At 55.9% G+C, this 19,380-nt stretch overlaps 1 protein-coding gene across 5 annotated transcripts in view; it reads left to right on the top strand.

The window, feature by feature from the left end:
* Positions 1 to 490: 490 nt before the first annotated feature.
* The window catches only part of LOC123362722, a 64,821-nt gene continuing 45,931 nt past the window's right edge, over positions 491 to 19,380 (top strand). The window contains exons 1-10 of one of the 5 annotated variants that reach the window (XM_045003159.1): positions 491 to 627; positions 4,929 to 5,079; positions 6,505 to 6,635; positions 7,017 to 7,111; positions 7,490 to 7,594; positions 7,945 to 8,080; positions 8,856 to 8,950; positions 9,425 to 9,577; positions 10,436 to 10,537; positions 11,456 to 11,799. In XM_045003159.1, the coding sequence (XP_044859094.1) occupies positions 7,085 to 7,111; positions 7,490 to 7,594; positions 7,945 to 8,080; positions 8,856 to 8,950; positions 9,425 to 9,577; positions 10,436 to 10,537; positions 11,456 to 11,695 (858 nt within the window). In that variant the 5' untranslated portion in view covers positions 491 to 627; positions 4,929 to 5,079; positions 6,505 to 6,635; positions 7,017 to 7,084 and the 3' untranslated portion in view covers positions 11,696 to 11,799. Of the gene's footprint in view, positions 628 to 4,928; positions 5,080 to 5,798; positions 6,120 to 6,504; positions 6,636 to 7,016; positions 7,112 to 7,489; positions 7,595 to 7,944; positions 8,081 to 8,855; positions 8,951 to 9,424; positions 9,578 to 10,391; positions 10,538 to 11,455; positions 11,800 to 19,380 lie in introns of those variants that run through there. The other 4 variants (XM_045003160.1, XM_045003162.1, XM_045003161.1 and 1 more) reach the window with 4 other exon arrangements.

The raw sequence follows: 19,380 nt of genomic DNA, 5'->3' as shown, positions 1-19,380 counted from the left end.
AAATTACCCAGGGGAGAGATGGAGTCTCTGTTTCCTGGTGTCCTCACATCACAACTGCCTGTCATTCTGGAAGGTGCCTTTCAGTGACTTACAAGCAATTGGGCTTCATATGGTGCAAAGTGTGTGACATTTCATAGCCTGTGAAATAGAGGCCAGATTAGGAGATTGAATTGTTTCATAACCTCTATGAAAAGCTCAGTGTGGGGTGCGGAACAGACTCTACTGTTTTACTGGGTAGCCTGCTTGCTCCCCAGAATCAATAATGAGCAAGTAGGGTGATCCGGTCTGCAGCTCAAACATCCAGCTGGGCTGGCCAGGGGCAGACATCAGGCCTGCCAGGGAAAGGTGGGTGCGGCAGTGACTTCACAAAGGCCTTTGGCAGGAACTCAGCCTATTGGGCAAAGATGATGAGGCGTCTGTGACCTCACAGAGCTCCCTTGCCAACAGCCAGGCAGGACAGGGATGCGGGGCAGGGGGAATCTCGCAGAGCCCTGTAGCCTTGCTGCAGCAAGCCTCCAGCTCGCAGTCTCTCGCTGAGGACCGAGAGACGGTGTGCAGGAGATTCAGTGCGTGTGTTTTTCATTCCCGTGTGGATTTGTTTCAAAGACATTGTCATCTGTGTAGAAGGTAAGAAAAAATATAGGCTCTAGATATAAATACAAGATAGGGGACTCTATCCTAGCAGACTCAAAGGCATCACCACCCTCCTAGGGAAAAAGTTTTTCCTAATATCCGAGCCTTCTACACTTCAACTTGAGAGCATTGCTTCTTGTTCTGTCATCTGCCAGCTCTAAGATTTCATGAGAATCAATCTTTCATTAGGAAAATAATTCAAAAATGCAAATACAAAAAACTTTGAGTGAAATCAACCCATCCTGATCTTTAGTGTCTGGGGTGTGGGCCTTGGGGGCCAGACTGAGACCCTCATGGGCTAGTAACACCCAGGAAGCCAGTAAAATAATTCCAGTTCTCTTAGCATCCCAGCCTCCCTAATCCAAGGAACAGCTGAGGGCTGTGGGAGACAGAGGGGTGCTGAGAAGGTCTAACTCATGACTGAAAATACAAAGATGTGTTATTGGCTTTGCTTGGGGGACAAGGAACAAATCTGTCGGGATTCTTACCCCAAACAACAATCGCCCATTGTACTTTAGAGCACAAGGGCCCTAACACGCCTGACTTGCTCAAATCTCTCTCCTGCTAGGGCTGAGAGAATTTTCTACATCCCCCATGATACCGAGGGAAAGAGAAAAGAAGTGATCTCTCTTTGGTCACACAGCAAGGCCATGCCAGAGCTAGAAAGAGAAGCATAAGAAAGAAGTTGTATCAAAATGTTTTGCATTTCAAACTGACTGATTTCTTAAACAAAGGCAATTTGATGTGTGGTTAGTGAACGGAAATGATACATTCTTGTCTCCACGTGTTTCTAGACTGATGAACCAGTAGATCTATCCCCTTGTTTTTATCCATAGATTGAGGGAGGAAAGCAAGTTTGCCTGTTTTATGAATTCCCAATGGCTTTCTTGAATTTCAACAAACTAGTCGATTGAACTGAACGATTTGAATAAACTGAAAGGAAGACAATATTTTCTGCACCTTTCAAGGAAGCTACTGCTGCCCAAAGCTGGGTTAGCATTTCAGCTAACTTTGCTTCCAGAGCCTTAGCTATCACATCAGTGGTGCGACTGTCTGAAAAGCTTGGCAGTGAACATGTTCTACTGAATGTTATTTTTTCTCTTCTATTTAAATTATTTAAAAGATTGTCATAAATTGGGCCCTTATCAGAGGTTGTCAATTTCCAATGTAATTATGACAGTGAGGGAGACTAGCCACTGGAAGAAATTACCCAGGGGAGAGGTGGAGTCTCTGTTTCCTGGTGTCCTACCATCATAACTGGTTGGGAAGGTGCCTTTTAGTGAATTACAAGCAATTGGGCTTAATTGGGTGCTAAGAATGTGAAATTTCATAGCCCGTGAAATAGAGGCCACATTAGGCGACTGAATTGTTTCACAACCGATGCCTCTATGAAAAACTCAGTGTGGGGTGTGGAACAGACTCTGCTGTTTTACTGGGTATCATGCTTGCTCCCCAGAATCAATAATGAGCAAGTGGGGTGATCCGGGGTGCAGCTCAAATATTCAGCTGGGGTGGCCAAGGGGAAGACATCAGGCCTGCCAGGGAAAGGTGGGTGTGGCAGTGACTTCACAAAAGCTTTTGGCAGGAACTCAGCCCATTGAGCAAAGACAATTAGTTGGGAATTGGTCCTGCTTTGAGCAGGGGGTTGGACTAGATACCTCCTGAGGTCCCTTGCAACCCTGATAGTCTATGATTCTATGAGTGAGGCGTCTGTGACCTCACAGAGCTCCCTTGCCAACAGCCAGGCAGGACAGGGATGCGGGGCAGGGGGAACCTCGCAAAGCCCTGTAGCCTTGCTGCAGCAAGCCTCCATCTTTGCTTTACCAGATAAAGGTTATGAACAGACAATGGCTGGAAGCTGAAGCTAGACCAATACACACTGGAAATAAGGCGAGGAGCATTTTTAACATCAGAGTTTGGAGCAATTCACTGAGGGTTGTGCTGGATTTTCCACAACTGGCCTATTTTAAAATCAAGCTCGGGTGTTTTACTAAAATATCTGCTCTAATTCCTATGGGAATTATTTTGAGGCACATTCTATGGCCGAAGTGAAACAGAAAGTCAGACGACAGTGGTTTCCTCTGGGCTTGGAATTAATCTGTGACTTGCTGGGGGCGTTTGGAATGTGGCCATTTAGCTTCCCTCTTCCTCCTTCCCTCTTGTCCCTTCTTCTCAATTGGAAAACGGGCCACCAGAAAAGCCTGATTTCCACCCTGTGCCCCTTCCATTAGTGCTGTAAGCTGAAGGGCATTGTGACTTGAGAGTGAATTCAGCCAGACAGTGCTAACTCTCCACAGGTGATTTGCATAAGTCAGTAAATGAACCTACAGGTTTCGGTGGGAGCGATGCCCAAGGCAGGGCTCAGGCTTCGGGTTTATGGTCAGGGTTAGTGGAGTGAGGGAGCGACAGGTGGCTGAGTTACCTCTGGTGTCACAATGTTACTGCTCAGGTTCCTCTGCCTGCTGCACCGCCTGGGCAGTGACTGTCAAGGGGAAGGTTTTGTGGATTTGAAAATTAGAAACCAGGAAGCGCAGAAGAGGAATGGCTTAGCGAGTTTGGCAGTAAAATGTAGGTTTTGTGGCAATATCCTGTGCAATTGCTACTGGATCTAGGATGGAGACAGCATTCCTGCCCCTCCCACCACCTCTTAGGTGGGCCTACATAAAAGAGACTAGCTAGAGTTTTGCACACTTGTTTGTTTAAGACTGAGCAAATAAGGCCCAACAAATTACTGCTAGGATGAATTTTGCTGCCTCCTCTCCTTGAACAGAATACAAGCAGTTTCTGATTCTCTCAGATGAAGTAGTTCTTCTAAAATCAAGGGCAAGACCAATCAATGGCTTTTTCACAACCCAACCCCCCTGCCCCTCCAGAGATTTTGTTTTATTTAAACTGGGTTTTTAAAATTTATATTGAAAAAGTTTTTTTTTTAAACTTATCAAGTATAAAATTTGAAATGATGGCAAGTGATGTTAAGGCCTCTAGTTGTTCCAGCCTATTAAAGTAATTTAAATAACTACATATATGAAGAAGTCCATGTTTGCTGCCAAGTGTCAGAGGAAGTCAAAGCACTGAACTGTTGGAAGTCATTGCCTAAGCACCTGGGGGTCCAGAAGTTATTGAAACACTCAGCCAGATTTTGGCAGCACTAGCCTCTTCTGCGGGTGCAGAAAGAATATTTTCTTCATTCCAGTTGATGCAGCTACTTCATTCAAATGTAAGAAACTGATTGGGGTTCGAAAACGATGAAGGCTTCTTTTCCCCTTGTAATATATGAATAAACGCTAGAGAGGAGGAGGTGTGAGCTACTACTTCTAAAATCTGGAAGGACATTATGAGCAGGAACAATCAGTTCAGTGCATGAACTAGAGATACTTCTTTACTTCAGTTTGTTTGAAATGAAAACAAATGGTTCAGTCAACCTTTTTGTTTTTCTGTGTCCTGCAAAACCAGCAAGTCAACATGTTTGAATGGATCCCTATTCCTAGCATTATAGAAGACTAGGGCTGGAACAGACCTCAGGAGGTATCTAGTCCAACCCCCCTACTCAAAGCAGGACCAACCCCAACTTCATCATCCCAGCCAGGGCTTTGTCAAGCCTGACCTTTAAAAACTTGTAAGGATGGAGATTCCACCACCTCCCTAGGGAACCCATTCCAGGGCTTCACCACCCTCCTAGTGAACTAGTGTTTCCTAATAGCCAAGCTAAGCCTTCCACAGTGCAACTTGAGACCATTGCTCCGTGTTCTGTCATCGGCCACCACTAAGAATTTCATGAGAATCAATCTCTCATTAGGAAAATAACTCAAAAATACAACTACAAAACATTTGGAATGAAATCAATCCACCCTGACCTGTAGTGTCTGGGGGTGTGGGCCTCTAAGGCTAGACTGAGACCCTCATTGGCTAGAACCACCCAGTGAGTCAGTAACAATATCCACTCCTGTTACCGTCCAAGCCACCGCAGTCCAAGGAACAGCTGAGGGCTGCGGGAGACAGAGGGGTGCTGAGAAGGTCTAACTCATGACTGCCAACCCAGAGATGTGTTATTGGCTTTGGATGGGAGACGAGGAGCAAATCCGTCGGTCACTACAACAGGTCACACTCGGAGCCAGGGAGACTGGGAATCGAGTCCTGCTGGCACGTCCCAGCTCTGGCTTTCTGGAGGAGGAGGAAGACAGCAGCTCCCCTAGCTGACCCTGAGGCACCTTCTGGGCCCAAATGGAGGTGGCCCCGGGTACAGCTATGGAGTGTCCCAGGAGTGTTCCGCTAGTGGCATTGTATTGTTTTCACAGCCAGTTTTGATCTCTGGTTTCTACCCCTTGCCCTGGTGGCAGGGCATTGAGCGGCACCCGTTGCCAGCCAGCTGGTTGCAGGAGATCGAGGAGGGTGAATGGAGGAGCAACCCTGAGCATCTGCCATCCAGCTCCATCCGATCTAGAGCAAGTAAGTGGAGTTCTCCAGAGGCATCCCCAGTGTGGTGGGAATATCCCACCACTATGGCTCCCAGCCCGTCCCTTGTCAGGGTTTGTTCCCCAGGTTGAGGTTTCCTGTGCCCTGGGGTGGGATGTGTCGAGAGGAGAAATTGCCTCAGCAGAGGGGAGGTGGGCAGGGGAGCAGGCAGGCTCGTTAATGAGAGGCTGCTTTGAAGCCAGACTCATGGCTGCTCCCCACTCAGTTCCAGGATGGAGCGAATAAGGCGGATGCTCAGGAGGAAGGCCGGGCAGGTGGCTCCAGAGCCAGCAGAAAACATCAGCCAGCCTTCCCAGGAGGAGAGCGGCCCCTTTCTCCCCGCGGGCGGGGAAGAGGCTTGTGGCCGGAGTAAGGAGAGGAGCTGCGTCGCCTGCTGGAGGAGGCGGAAGACAGCAGCTCTGCTAGCTGACCCTGAGGCACCTTCTGGGCCGAAATGGAGGTGGCCCCGGGTTCAGCTGTGGAGGAGAGAGCCAGGAGAGGGCAGGAGCTGGAGAAGGCAGCTCTGGGGCTTCCTTCGCAGGAAGCCAAGGAGCCAGGAGCTGCGCCCCAGGGCCCAGCAGGAGCCGTCCACCACCATGGCCCTGGAGGAGCCTCCCGCCAGCCCCACCCTGGCCCCAGAGGAGCCTCCCACCAGCCCCACCCTGGCTCCGGAGGAGCCTCCTGCCAGCCCCACCCTGGCTCCGGAGGAGCCTCCCGCCAGCCCCACCCTGGCCACGGAGGAGCCTCCCGCCAGCACCACCCTGGCCACGGAGGAGCCTCCCGCCAGCACCACCCTGGCCATAGAGGAGCCTCCAGTCCCACCCTGGCGACTGAGGAGCCTCCCGCCAGCCCCACTCTGGTGACTGAGAAGCCTCCTGCCAGCCCCACCCTGGCCATGAAGGAGCCTCCTGCCAGCCCAGAGCAGGAGTTGAGTGACTGCACGACAAACACCAGCAGCTCCGCATACTCCTGCAGGGCCAGCAGCTCCTCCGTGGGGTCTGGCAGCCCTGTCTTTGAAGGCTCCCTCTTTGGAGGTGAGGGGAGACCCAGGGGAAAGGGAGGAGGACTGGGGCGGTGGGGGACTAGTAACACCCTGTGCCCATCGGCTCGCCAAGGCGCTGGGACTGACCCACGTGAGCCCCACTAACACCAGTGGGGGTTGCACAGCCACGCCCCAAGGCAGGGGATGCTGGGCGGAGTCGGGGAGCTCCATCCTCCCCTGATCATGTTGGGAGGGAGGTTGACTGCCACGGGGCCCTGAGGCTGATGGGGCTGAGGGCGTCTCTGGGAGGGGCAGAGTGGGGCCCTGGCTGCCCTGGGGCTCCTTACAGAAAAAGGGGAAACATGGAGCCTTCTCTGTCCACTGCATCCCCCCAGCAGCAGAAGGGATTAAACTTTCTCCTTCCTTCCCTGGTGCAGACACCCCCAGTGCCCAAGTGTCGTGGCCTGAGGAGGAGGAAGAGGAGGAGTGTGAGGAGGAGGAGCAGGATTTGTGCCCTGAGGAAGATACCATCTTGGTGATCCAGCAGCACCTCTAGGGCAGAGCTGAGGTACAAAAATCCCCCAGCTGCGCTGCCACCCAGTCTGTCCTGCTCCTTGTTCCATCCCCACCCAGGCAGGGGGTCTTGCACCAGAGAATCCCTCACCCCCAATGGGGGGGACACATCTCCTCTGTTATCTGGCACCCCAAAGTGGGGACATTTGTCCCACACAGGCCAAGGTCCCCGCAGACACTGTCCAAGTGCAAGGATTGATGAGGTAGCAGGCATCCGGCCATGAACTCTTGCTAACTGTCCCTGGAGTGATGTGAATGGGAGAGGCCAGGATGTGCCTTTTGAGTCTTGCCAGGGCTCCTGGAGAATCCTCCTAATTGTCCCCTGACTGGTGTAGCCCCATGTCCCATGACTGACGGGTGCTCCCTCTTCTTGCAGGCTCTGCACAACCGCTATTCGCAAAGTCTGGACACCATCCTCAGGGACCGGCTAACAGAGACCCCCCCATGGAGAAGCTGCAGCACCTCCTGGAGGTGAGTCGAATGGACAGTCTGGGGTGGAATTGCCCCTGAACCCTGTGGGAGGGCAGCAAAGGAGAGACTAGAAGAGCCACGTTTCCATTGTGTCCTCCCAGCTTGGACCCAGCCGGCCACACGTTCCCAGAGCTGCCAGTGCAGGGGGAAGGAGCTGGGACTGTCAGCCAGAGCTCTGCACGGTTGCATTAAGCACTAACAGTGAGCACCAGGGCTGGCTGGGGCCTGAGAGACTGAACCCCCTTTTCAAGCTCTGCGACCAGGGCTCGGCTACTCCACCCTGAGAACAAAGTCTCAGCCCCTTGGGGAGGGGGAGAGGCTGGTTTGTAGAGCATGTACGCCTGCCCGCTGACCCTCCCATGCCTACTTCTCCTGCAGCATGTCCATCCCTCTCTCCTGTCAAACAACACCCAGGAGAGAGCCAGGGCCGTACAGACCAGCGCGGCCCTGCTCCAGTTTGCCACCTCCCTGCCTGGATTTGACGTAAGTGACCTCTGACCCCAGCATCCTGCAGAGTCAAGTTCATCATCCCCTGGCTAAGTGGTCCCCCCTGGGTCCGTAAGGGACTGCGTTCCATAGGCCGCTGGCTGGCAGGGTCGTGCCTGGCCTCAGGGCCCTTGTTATTCTGGAGCAACGAGGCAGCGAGTGCTCAGCGAGGGCCCTTGCCCTGCTCCCTTTGCTCCGAGCTCCCTTGGGGGCAGAGAGGAAGAGGGCTCTCGCTCCTGTCCCCCAGCGCCTCCTACAGAGGGGTGGGAGCAGAGCTCAGGTCCAGGGGCGCTGGGGAGCTGAAGGGAGAATGTTGATGGATTCCCCTCTCTTCCTCCTTCCACCAGACCTCCTCCACCTTCTCCAAGGCAGGTGAATTCGTGGTGCAGCTGGGTCTCTGTGTATCCCACCCAGCCAGTGACATCAGTCGGCAAGCCAGGGGTGGGATCTATTGTCTGCACAGGCTCCTGCTCCAGAAGAGGGGTAAGAAACCCAGCTGGGCAATGGGACCCCATGGAAACGAGCCTCTGAGAGACTAGCTCCAGCTGGCCATTGGGACGCCTCTAGAACTAAGGCCTCTCTGCTTAGACCCGCTGTAGCGGGAAAGAGGAACCCCAATAGAAACAAGGCCCCTCCTTTGAGACTCCCTCTGCTGGGCAATGGGACCCTACAGAAAGAAGCCTCCTCCTCTGAGACTGACCCCAGCTTAGATGGTGACTCTTTCTCTCTCCCTCTCTCTGAATTAGGGAGATGAGTGTGAAAGTGCCAGGGAAATCGGCTGCTTTATCTCAGAGCCCGGCTTTGTCCCCCAGCCCAGGGAAATCAGCCCACCCCCGTATGGGGCAGCCAGCTCGTGAGGGGACAGGAACGGAGCTATTGAGACACATGGAGGGAAAGAGCCCATCATGAGGGCAGGGGCAGGAGCAGGCACCACAGGGGACGGACACAAAGCTTGTAGGGTGTCACCAGTTGGGTAGCCAGGGCCAGATCCTGACTTCAGTGGGTGTGGGGGGTTCTCAGTATTAGACACCCCCATGAACAGGCACCCACTCCCAGAGCACAATGACCGTAAGGGTCACATGATTACTGTGATGGCTGAAACAAATCCCCCTTCTGGTACTAACCCGCCTGGCATGGACCCTGCAATTCCATTGGGCCGCGGATGCCAGGAGGAGTCTGGCCAGTGTGCACCCAAAAGGAAACAGGCATTGAAAGCGGAAGGCCAAACCTCCCCAATGGGTGTGTCTTTCTCCCCCAGGGCTCAACACCAGAGAGGCACCAGACCTGTGGTGCCGGGACGGGCTCCATGACCCTGAGCGCCTGGGGTATAGAAACCTGGCCAGGGTGAGAGAGGTAAGGACTCTCTGCCGGTGCATTGCAGCAGCTCAGGTGTGGAGCTATGTCCCGCTGCAGTGAGTGTGTCATGGACACAGGGCAAGAGCCTGCTCCTTATTTCCACAGAGTATGTGAGGCTCCTGGGAATGTCCGTGGGGTGAGGCATGGGAATGAACCAGATCTAAAAGACCCCAAACCTCTAGCGGGTGAGCTGCAGGAGCTATCGCTGCTGGGAGCAGCAGGGGTCCTGCGTTGTCTGTGTGAGCTGGGTTCCAGAGCGCGCAGACACATCTCATGGCACCTGCGGTGAATCCTGCTCCATAAGAGCTATTGGAGGCCTCAGTGCCTGCAGCCTCCTACTTAAGGGGGTTCCCAGTCCATGGGACCCCAAAAGTTGGCTGCCCCAGGACTCTTCTCCACCTTGTGAGACACTCGAGGGATTTGGAGCCTGGTTCTGGGCCATTGTAAGGGGTCTGGTTCTTTTGGTTTTAGGTCTTTGGCGAGCTCTTCACGGAGGAGCAGAAAATATCTTTCCTCCAGGCGGGGCTGCTGGCCATCCACCACCACCTCCTCCATGTCAGCCAGGCTGGCCTGGTGCTGACCTATTCCATCTTGGGGGAAGCCGGACAGCTGCTAGAGGACAAGGTAACCAAAGAGGAGTCACCTGGGGAGAGACCCCCAGGGCCTTTCACCTCCAGGCCATTGAAAATCACTCCCATCCCATCCCCATGCGCTGACCAGGGAGCAAGGAGAGGATGAACCCAGGCAGGTGCCATTGGTCAGAGCCAGCTTGTGCCCTGAGCAGCTCAAAGCAGGGCCGACCCAGCTCCCCAGCAAGGCTATTTCCTAACAGGCGTCACATCAACACGACACACTGCCATTGCTCATGCTAGGGGCTGCCAACTCCCCTAGCCACCTCTGTGAGCCTTTCATCCCCCTCCAGGCCTCAGGCCGGTTCCTAGAGCTCTGGTATCCTGTTATCCCAGCCACCACCTGCTACGGGAGAACTGGAGGAGTCAGGCAGCAGAGGCTGCTTAAGTGCTCCATTCACCAGAGCCACTGCCCATGGCATCACGTTAAGGACATGGGGATCCCTTGGGGAAAGGTGTTCACTTCTTCTCACCCCCTGGCACTACTGCCCAAAGCCTCCCAGCCCCTCAGCTGGAGGGGGCGAGGGTGGCTGAGGGGACTCTGGGGAGCGGAGCTGAATCCCCAGCTGGGTTGGGAGGTAGAACAGCTCTCAGGGGACTGAGAGGAGTGGGGGCAGGAGTTCATTCCACAATGGTGGGAGAGGGGATGGAAGTCACTAGAGAAGAGAGAAGATTTCATCTCGGGGGTTGGGTGGGGGAATCTGTCCCTCAGATGTGGGGAGGAAATGTTGCTGGCTCCCGGTGCCGTTAATACCCTTTGTTCTCGTGGGTGTCGGAGTCTCTGATTGATCTTTGTTCCCTTGCAACAGGGGGACATTACAGCCAACCTCATGGTCCAACTATTTAATATCAGGGTCTTGGGCCAGGTGCCCGAAGACCTGCAGGGGCTGTGCTCCGTGGGGCAGCATTGAAGACCCCCCCTCTTTGCGTGACCAGCTCCCACACCCTGCCGCAGGTACTGCTCTGTCTCACTGTGCCTGGGGGGAGCGGCCATAGAGCCGCAGCACTGAGAGAAACCAAGGCCGAGCACCTCGCTCTGGACACCCTGCCCCACCCCGACCCCTGGGGCTGGGGACAGGCCAGATACTGGTTGGGAAGAATCAGGCTGTGGGGCTGGCCCAGAAGTGAGAGCATCCGCAGAGCCAGGGGTTATGCTCAATAGCCATTGCAGTCTGGGAGGGGTGGCCTGACATGGAGCCCCTCCCCTGTCGTCACTGCTCATACCTTCCCATGGCCCCTGTCCCCCCTGACGCAGCGAATGTCCGAACATCCCCCACCAGAGGCCCAATCCACCCACCTGGTATCTGAACCCTTCCCAGCCAGGAATGAAACTCCCCCCGAACACCCTGGGGCAGGGGAGGAGCCTCCCCATCTGGCAGGTGGGAACTGAGACGCAGAGGAAGGGCTGTGGGCCTGGTCACACAATCCTGGGTGTAGATCTGGGAAGTGGACTGGGTCCCAGCCTAGAGCCTTTCCCCCAGGGGCACCTTCACTTTCTGCCCTTTATTCTCCCCTCCGGCTAGGGGGTCTGAGAGTGTGAAATGAACAGGGAGGGTGACGGGGTCCTGGCAAACAGCCTGGATGGGAGCTCCCCTTGGCTTGGTCCCCAGGCTCAGAGACATCTTTGTCATCCCACTGTCCTTCTGTTATTGCTATGAAGGGAGTCTCCTGATGAGGGGTCTCCAGGACTCCAGTAAGTCATCCTCATTCCCGCCCGCATGTACCCCCTGCCCTGCCCTGCCCTCCGGTTTCTCGCTGTTGACTCTGGCTGGACTCTTGGCTCCGGTCTCTGGCTATGACTTTGGTGTGATCCTTCTTGGCTCCAGATTTGGGTTCTGAACCCCGGCTCAGTATTCTCCTTGCCTTTCTCTAGCCTCGCTCCAGGCCCTCCACCCACCTGCTCCAGCACTGCCTCCTCCTCCTCCTGATCTTCCCCAACCCCTCCGATTTCGACTACATGGCTTCGACCTTTGCGTGGATATGGACTTTGGCTCGTACTTCTGACCACCCGGCTTCGACCTCTGGCCTGGACATGGACACTGGCTCCGGTTCTGCCTGGACATACTCAGCACCCGGCAGCAGTAGACAGGCCCCACCATTAATCAAACCCTAACCCCGCCCCATGACACCTTAGTCCCTCCCACCTGTCACCGGAAGTCCCGCCCCATGCGGGTATTACTTCGTGGTCAAGGCGGCCACATGACTGGAAGCCAGGTGTGTCATGTGACCCCTCTAAGAACTCCTCCCACCACCCTCTACCAATCAGGATGGGTTTCCTCCCAGAAGGACCCCCCCAAGAGGAGATTTGACCAATCAGGGTGAGCTCTGGGGTGGGAGGGTGACCCATCCCGACGTGTGTCTTGTGACCCCTCTAAGAACTCCTCTCACTGCCCTCAACCAATTAGGATCGGTTTTGTCCTGACAGGACCACCCCAAGAGGAGATTCTGACCAATCAGGGCGAGTTCTGGGGCAGGGTGACCCGTCCGGGAGTGGGCCGTTTGACCCCACTAAGAACTCCTCCCAGTGCCCTCTGCCAATCAGAGTGCAGCACCATCACCTCATAAGTCCCAGCGCTGGATGGACGAGGCCATCTCTCACCAAGGACACATATTTTAGAAATCGTGGGAAGGCTGCTGAGAGGAAACCTGGACTCCTTCACCACCCCCGTGAGAACTTTGGACTCTGTCTTCACCCTGAGGGTCTTTGAAGGAGGTTGAAGTGTTCTCCTACAGGTTTTTGTATATTGCCATTCCTAATATCTGATTTGTGTCCATTTATCCTTTTCCTTAGAGACAGTCCAGTTTGGCCGATGTACATAGCAGAGGGGCATTGCTGGCATATGATGGCATATATTACATTGGTGGACGTGCAGGTGAATGAACCGGTGATGGTGTGGCTGATCTGGTTAGGTCCTGTGATGGTGTCGCTGGTGTAGATATGTGGGCAGAGTTGGCATCGAGGTTTGTTGCATGGATTGGTTCCTGAGCTAGAGTTACTATGGTGCGGAAGTGAGCTTTAGCTCACGAAAGCTCATGCTAAAATAAATTTGTTAGTCTTTAAGGTGCCACAAGTACTCCTGTTTTTTTATGGTGCGGTGTGCAGTTACTGGTGAGAATATGCTTCAGGTTGGCAGGTTGTCTGTGGGCGAGGACTGGCCTGCCACCCAAGGCCTGTGAAAGTGTGGGATCATTGTCCAGGATGGGTTGTAGATCCCTGAGGATGCGCTGGAGGGGTTTTAGCTGGGGACTGTATGTGATGGCCAGTGGAGTTCTGTTGGTTTCTTTCTTGGGTTTGTCTTGCAGTAGGAGGCTTCTGGGTACACGTCTGGCTCTGTTGATCTGTCTCCTTATTTCCTCGTGCGGGTACTGTAGTTTTGAGAATGCTTGGTGGAGATTTTGTAGGTGTTGGTCTCTGTCTGTGGGGTTAGAGCAGATGCGGTTGTACCTCAGTGCTTGGCTGTAGACAATGGATCTTGTGGTGTGCCCGGAATGGAAGCTGGAGGCATGAAGGTAGGCATAGCGGTTGGTAGGTTTTCGGTATAGGGTGGTGTTAATGTGACCATCAATTATTTGCACCGTAGTGTCTAGGAAGTGGACCTCCCGTGTAGATTGGTCCAGGCTGAGGTTGATGGTGGGGTGGAAGCCGTTGAAATCATGGTGGAATTTTTCCAGAGTCTCCTTCCCATGGGTCCAGATGATGAAGATGTCATCAATGTAGCGTAGGTAGAGAAGGGGCATGAGTGGACGGGAGCTGAGGAAGCGTTGTTCCAGGTCAGCCATAAAAATATTGGCATATTGTGGGGCCATGCGGGTGCCCATAGCGGTGCCACTGATCTGGAGATATATATTGTCATCAAATTTGAAATAGTTGTGTGTGAAGATAAAGACACAGAGCTCAGCAACCAGTTGTGCTGTGGCATCATCAGGGATACTGTTCCTGACAGCTTGTATTCCATCAGCGTGTGGGATGTTTGTGTAGAGAGCCTCTACATCCATGGTGGCCAGGATGGTGTTTTCTGGAAGGTCACCAATGCATTGTAGTTTCCTCAGGAAATCAGTGGTGTCACGGAGATAGCTGGGAGTGCTGGTGGCATAGGGTCTGAGTAGAGAGTCCACATATTCAGACAGTCCTTCAGTGAGAGTTCCAATGCCCGAGATGATGGGGCGTCCAGGATTTCCAGGTTTGTGGATTTTGGCCAGTAGATAGAATCGCCCTGGTCGGGGCTCTAAGGGTATGTTGATTTGTTCCGGTGTTAGTGTAGGGAGTGTCCTGAGTAGATGGTTCAGTTTCTTAGTGTATTCCTCAGTGGGATCTGAGGGAAGTGGCCTGTAGAATTTGGTGTTGGAGAGTTGTCTGGCGGCCTCCTTTTGGTAGTCAGACCTGTTCATGATGACAACAGCACCTCCTTTATCAGCCTCTTTGATTATAATGTCAGGATGGTTTCTGAGGCTGTGGATGGCATTGCATTCTGCACGACTTAGGTTATGAGGCAAGCGATGTTGTTTTTCCACAATTTCTGCCTGTGCACGTCGGTGGAAGCATTCAATGTATAGGTCCAGACTGTCATTTCGACCCTCAGGAGGAGTCCATGTGGAGTTCTTCTTTTTGTGCTGTTGGTGGGAGGGTAACTGTGTATCAGTGCGCTGTTCAGTGTTGTCCTGAAAGTATTCTTTGAGTCGGAGATGGCGAAAGTAGGCTTCCAGATCGCCGCAGAACTGTATCATGTTGGTGGGGGTGGCAGGGCAGAAAGAGAGTCCCCGAGATAGGACAGACGTTTCTTCTGGGCTGAGTGTGTGGTTGGATAGATTGACGATATTGCTGGGTGGGTTAGGGGTACCACGGTTGTGGCCCCGTGTGGCAGGTAGGAGTTTAGACAGCTTACGGTCCTTTTTCCTTTGTAGAGAGGTGAAGTGAGTGATGTAGATCTCTTGTCTTATTTTAGTGAAGTCCGTTTGTATGGAAGTTTGGTAATTAATGAGAGTCTCCAGGTTGGAGAGCTCTTTTTTGTTGTTTTCCTGTTTGCTGTATAGGAGGCTGATCAGGTGGTTCCTCAGTTTCTTTGATAGAGTATGGCATATTCTTCTTCGAGTGATTGCTCCTATGCATTCCAGTTAGGTGTGCGCGCCGCGCGTGCACGGCATCTCGGAACTTTTTACCCTAGCAACCCCGGCGGGCCGGCTGGCGCCCCCTGGAGTGACGCCGCTATGGCGCCCATTATATACCTCAGCCGGCCCGTCCGCTCCTCAGTTCCTTCTTACCGCCCGTGACGGCCAGTTGGAACGGTGGAGTGCTCTCTGTACTCCACAACCCTAGCTCTCGCTACTTTTTGTTGTACATAGTTTGTTTAGTGTTAGTATAGTTAGTTCTGTAGTTAGTTAGTTAGTATTTTAGGTAAGGATAAGGGGGGTATTTCCTCCCTTCCCTTCCCCGGTGCGGGCTCATGCCCAAGGCACCGGGCTTTAAGCCCTGCGCAGCGTGCCAGAGGCCTATGCCGGTTGGTGACCCTCACGGCTCCTGCCTCCGTTGCCTGGGCGAAGGACACCGCACGGACAAGTGTGCGATTTGCTCAGCATTCAAGCCGCGGACCCGTAAGGAGCGAGACATTCGCTTAAAACAGCTCCTTATGGAGGCGTCCCTCCAACCCCCGGCACCGTCCGCGCCGGCACCGAAGGCTTCATCGGTGCAGAGTGCACCCGCGGCACCGAGCCGTGCCGGCACCTCGGCCCCGGTACCTAAGCCGGCGGCCAAGAAGACCCGGCACCGCTCGCTTTCGCCTTCCGCCAAACAACAGCTGGTGAAGGCAGTGGCAAAGGCCCGCACGGAGTACGCCGCGCGAGTAGCAGCGGCCGTGCGTAAAACGTGCCCTGGGCCCTCGACTCCGGCACCGCAAGCGCCGTCGAGTCCGGCACCGCCACGCTCCCCGGCACCGACCGTGGTTGAGCCAAGGCTGCCATCGACGCCGGAGACATTCTCCTCCGCGCGTGAGCTGATCCGGCTCATAGAGGCACCGAGCCTCCGGCCCCCGGCACCGCCGGTGCGGGCTGTCGTCTCAGCGGGGAAGCCAGCCAGAATGACACGGCCCCCCTCTCTGGGCGAACGACACGGAACACGCTCCCGGTCCCGGTCCCGGTCCCGACGCAGGTCGCCGTCCCGTCGTTCGGGATCTCGACGCCGCTCCTCATCACGGCACCGAGCACCATCCCGACGCCGGCCCGAGTCCCGGTACCGCTCTCAATCTCGGTACCGGTCGCACTCCCGGCACCGATCCAGGTCCCGGTCACCGTACCGTTGGTACCGCCGGAGGTCTCCATCCCGGCACCGTTCACGGCACCGCGACTCTCGGAGTCATTCCCGGCACCGCAGATCCCGGTCCCGGTCGAGCTCCCGTCACCGGTCGAGCTCCCGTCACCGCGGTAGCCGACGGTCACGATCACCGTCCCGCCGGCGATACACTTATCGTCCCTCGGCGGCGTCGGCGGAGGGACTCCCGTCTTCAGCGGCTCAATCCCTCGGCGCCTCGGCACCGCCTTGGCCATCCCGCCCAGCATCGGTGGCCTCCAGTGCGGATGATACCACCCACCGTTTGCCGACCCCGCAAGGACTCCATCATGAACAGTGGGGATACTGGGTCCCCTGGGCGCATCACGAGGCGCAGGGCATCCCATTTCCTCTGCGGGATGTGACCACCGGGACCAGGGTCCCCGAGGCGACAGTTAGCCGGCCGCCTCCCTCTCCTCCGCACGAGCCCTCCACTCCTACGGACCGCCAATCAGCCACACCGCACGACTCAGCGGAGGCTCAACCAACAGCCCCGCCGCCGGAGCCAATTGTGCAGGGCATATCTTCATCGTCCTCGCCGGACGAGGCGGTGGCAGGTGCTGCGGCCAGCGAACCCCCGCCCATTGACCTTCGGGCCTTCCAGGACCTGCTTCGCCGAGTGGCGACGGCCATGGGTCTCCCCGTCGTAGAGGTCCAAGAGGACGAGGACCCGATCACCAACGTGGTGGGCGCGGACGCTCCTGTCCGAGTGGCGTTGCCCTTTGTGCGGACAATTCAAAAGAACGCCACTACGCTCTGGCAGACCCCCGCTTCCATTCAACCCACAGCACGCGGGGTCGAGCGTAAGTACTCAGCCCCCCCAACGGGCTATGAGTACCTCTACTCCCACCCAACCCCGGACTCCCTGGTCGTTCAATCCGTCAACGACCGCGAGAGGCACGGCCAACCTGCCCCTGCACCCAAGTCCAAGGACGCCCGACGCATGGACCTGCTCGGCCGTAAGGTCTACTCCGCAGGGGGCTTACAAATGCGGATTGCAAACATCATGGTCCTTCTCGCCAGGTACGTCTTTGATATTCTGACGTCCCTGGCGAAGTTCACGGAGCTCCTGCCATCAACATCCCGCCAGGAGTTCTCGGCCTTGCTGGACGAGGGAAAGAAGTCCTCCAGGTCCTCTATCACGACCGCCCTCGACGCCGCGGACTCCGGGGCCCGGACCTTGGCTTCCGGCGTGACGATGAGGCGCATCTCCTGGCTGCAGTCCTCCACCCTGCCGCCGGAGGTGCAGTATACCCTCCAGGACCTCCCCTTCGACACCCAGGGTCTGTTTTCCGAAAAGACGGATTCTCGGATCCAGACCCTGAAGGACGGTCGCATCGCCATCTGTACGCTCGGGATGCACACGCCGGCGACGCAGCGCAGGCCCTTCCGGCCGCAACCCTCCCGCTACCAACAGCGCTATCGGCCATATGTTAACCGGCGACTGGCCCAGAAACGCCGTCGTCCGTCAGGCAATCGGCGGAACCAGGGGCAGGCCTCATCCAAGGCCCCCCAGGGGGCCAAGCCTGCTTTTTGATGGGACGCTCGAGGACGGCCCATCTCTCTCCCTACCGGATCCTACCCCCTTATTTTACAACCGCCTTTCCCATTTCTTTTCGGCGTGGTCCCAATTAACAACGGACAACTGGGTGCTGCAAACAGTCCAGTCGGGATACCGCCTTCAATTTGTTTCGCCCCCGCCTTCCCACCCACCCTCCCTGTCCCTCTTCAGGGACCCCTCTCACGAGCAAGTCCTCTTACAAGAGGTCCAGACTCTGTTGAGCGTGGGTGCCATAGAAGCAGTGCCTCAAGACAGGCAGGGCAGGGGATTCTACTCCCGTTACTTCCTTATCCCCAAAGCGAAAGGCGGGCTACGTCCTATCCTGGACCTTCGCGAGCTGAACAAGTACCTGCTCAAGCCCAAGTTTCGCATGGTCACCTTGGGGACCATCATTCCCTCTCTGGATCCGGGAGATTGGTTTGCCGCCCTCGACATGAAGGATGCTTACTTCCATGTCGCCATCTATCCCCCTCATCGACGTTACCTCCGATTTGTGGTCGGCAACACCCACTACCAGTTTGCTGTGTTGCCGTTTGGTCTCTCCACCGCACCGAGGGTCTTTACCAAATGCATGGCGGTGGTCGCCGCAGCCCTCCGCCGTCGTCAGATCCACGTATACCCGTATCTAGACGACTGGCTGGTTCGCGGACAGTCTCGACAACTCGTGATGGGCCAGATGGCGGAGATCCGGTCGCTCTTCCGGCGGCTCAGCCTCCTCATCAACGCCGAGAAGTCCACTTTGATTCCTTCTCAGCGAGTGGAGTTCATCGGAGTGGTCCTCGACTCCACCATAGCCAGGGCCTGTCTCCCTCGCGCCCGCCACCAGACGATGGTCGCCTTCATCATGGACCTAGTCACCTTCCCGACCACGACGGTGCGCTCCTGCCTCCGCCTCCTGGGCCACATGGCAGCATGCACGTATATGACCGCGTACGCGCGGCTCCACCTCCGCCCGTTCCAGTCCTGGCTCACGTCGGTGTACAGGCCTCATCGAGACCCCATCGACATGGTGGTAACGGTCTCCAGCGCGACCCTCGAGTCCCTCCGATGGTGGCTCGACCCGGAGATCGTGTGTGCCGGGGTCCCGTTCCACCCTCTGCGCCCGTCCGCCACGCTCACCACGGACGCCTCGGCGCTCGGTTGGGGGGCTCACCTGGGCGATCTCCACACCCAAGGACTCTGGTCGACCCAGGAGCTCGCCCTGCATATCAATGTCCGCGAGCTGCGAGCTATCCGTCTAGCCTGCCAAACTTTCTGCCCCCACCTGCAAGGCCGATGTGTGACAGTGTTCACGGACAATACAACAGCAATGTTCTACGTGAACAAGCAGGGCGGAGCACGCTCCTCCCCCCTCTGCAGGGAGGCGATGCTCCTGTGGGACTTCTGCGTGACCCACTCCATTCACCTGCAAGCGTTTTTTCTTCCGGGAGTGCAGAACACGCTGGCCGACCGTCTCAGCAGGTCGTTCCTCTCCCACGAGTGGTCCCTCCGTCCAGATGTCGTCCACACAATCTTCCGGAGGTGGGGGTTTCCCCAGATAGACCTATTCGCCTCCAGGGAGAACAGGAAGTGCCACCTGTTTTGTTCATTCCAAGGTCGCTCGCCAGGCTCCCTGTCCGACGCCTTCCTCTACCCCTGGACGGATCACCTCCTCTATGCCTTCCCTCCGTTCCCACTCGTGCACCGAGTGCTCCTGAAGCTTCGGAGGGACAGAGCCACCGTCATATTCATAGCGCCGGCCTGGCCGAGGCAGCACTGGTACACCCTGCTGCTCGAGCTCTCCGTTCGGGATCCCATCCCCCTCCCGTCGTGGCCGGACCTCATCACCCAGGACTTCGGCAGACTCCTCCATCCGAACCTGCAGTCCCTCCATCTTACAGCTTGGTACCTGAGTGGTTGACCCACGCGGAGAGGGACT

The sequence above is a fragment of the Mauremys mutica genome, chromosome 2 (genome assembly GCF_020497125.1).
Source record: "Mauremys mutica isolate MM-2020 ecotype Southern chromosome 2, ASM2049712v1, whole genome shotgun sequence".
NCBI lineage: Eukaryota > Metazoa > Chordata > Testudines > Geoemydidae > Mauremys > Mauremys mutica.
The sequence above is the reverse complement of the archived record's forward strand: the minus strand, read 5'-3'. Positions and strand labels throughout refer to the sequence as shown.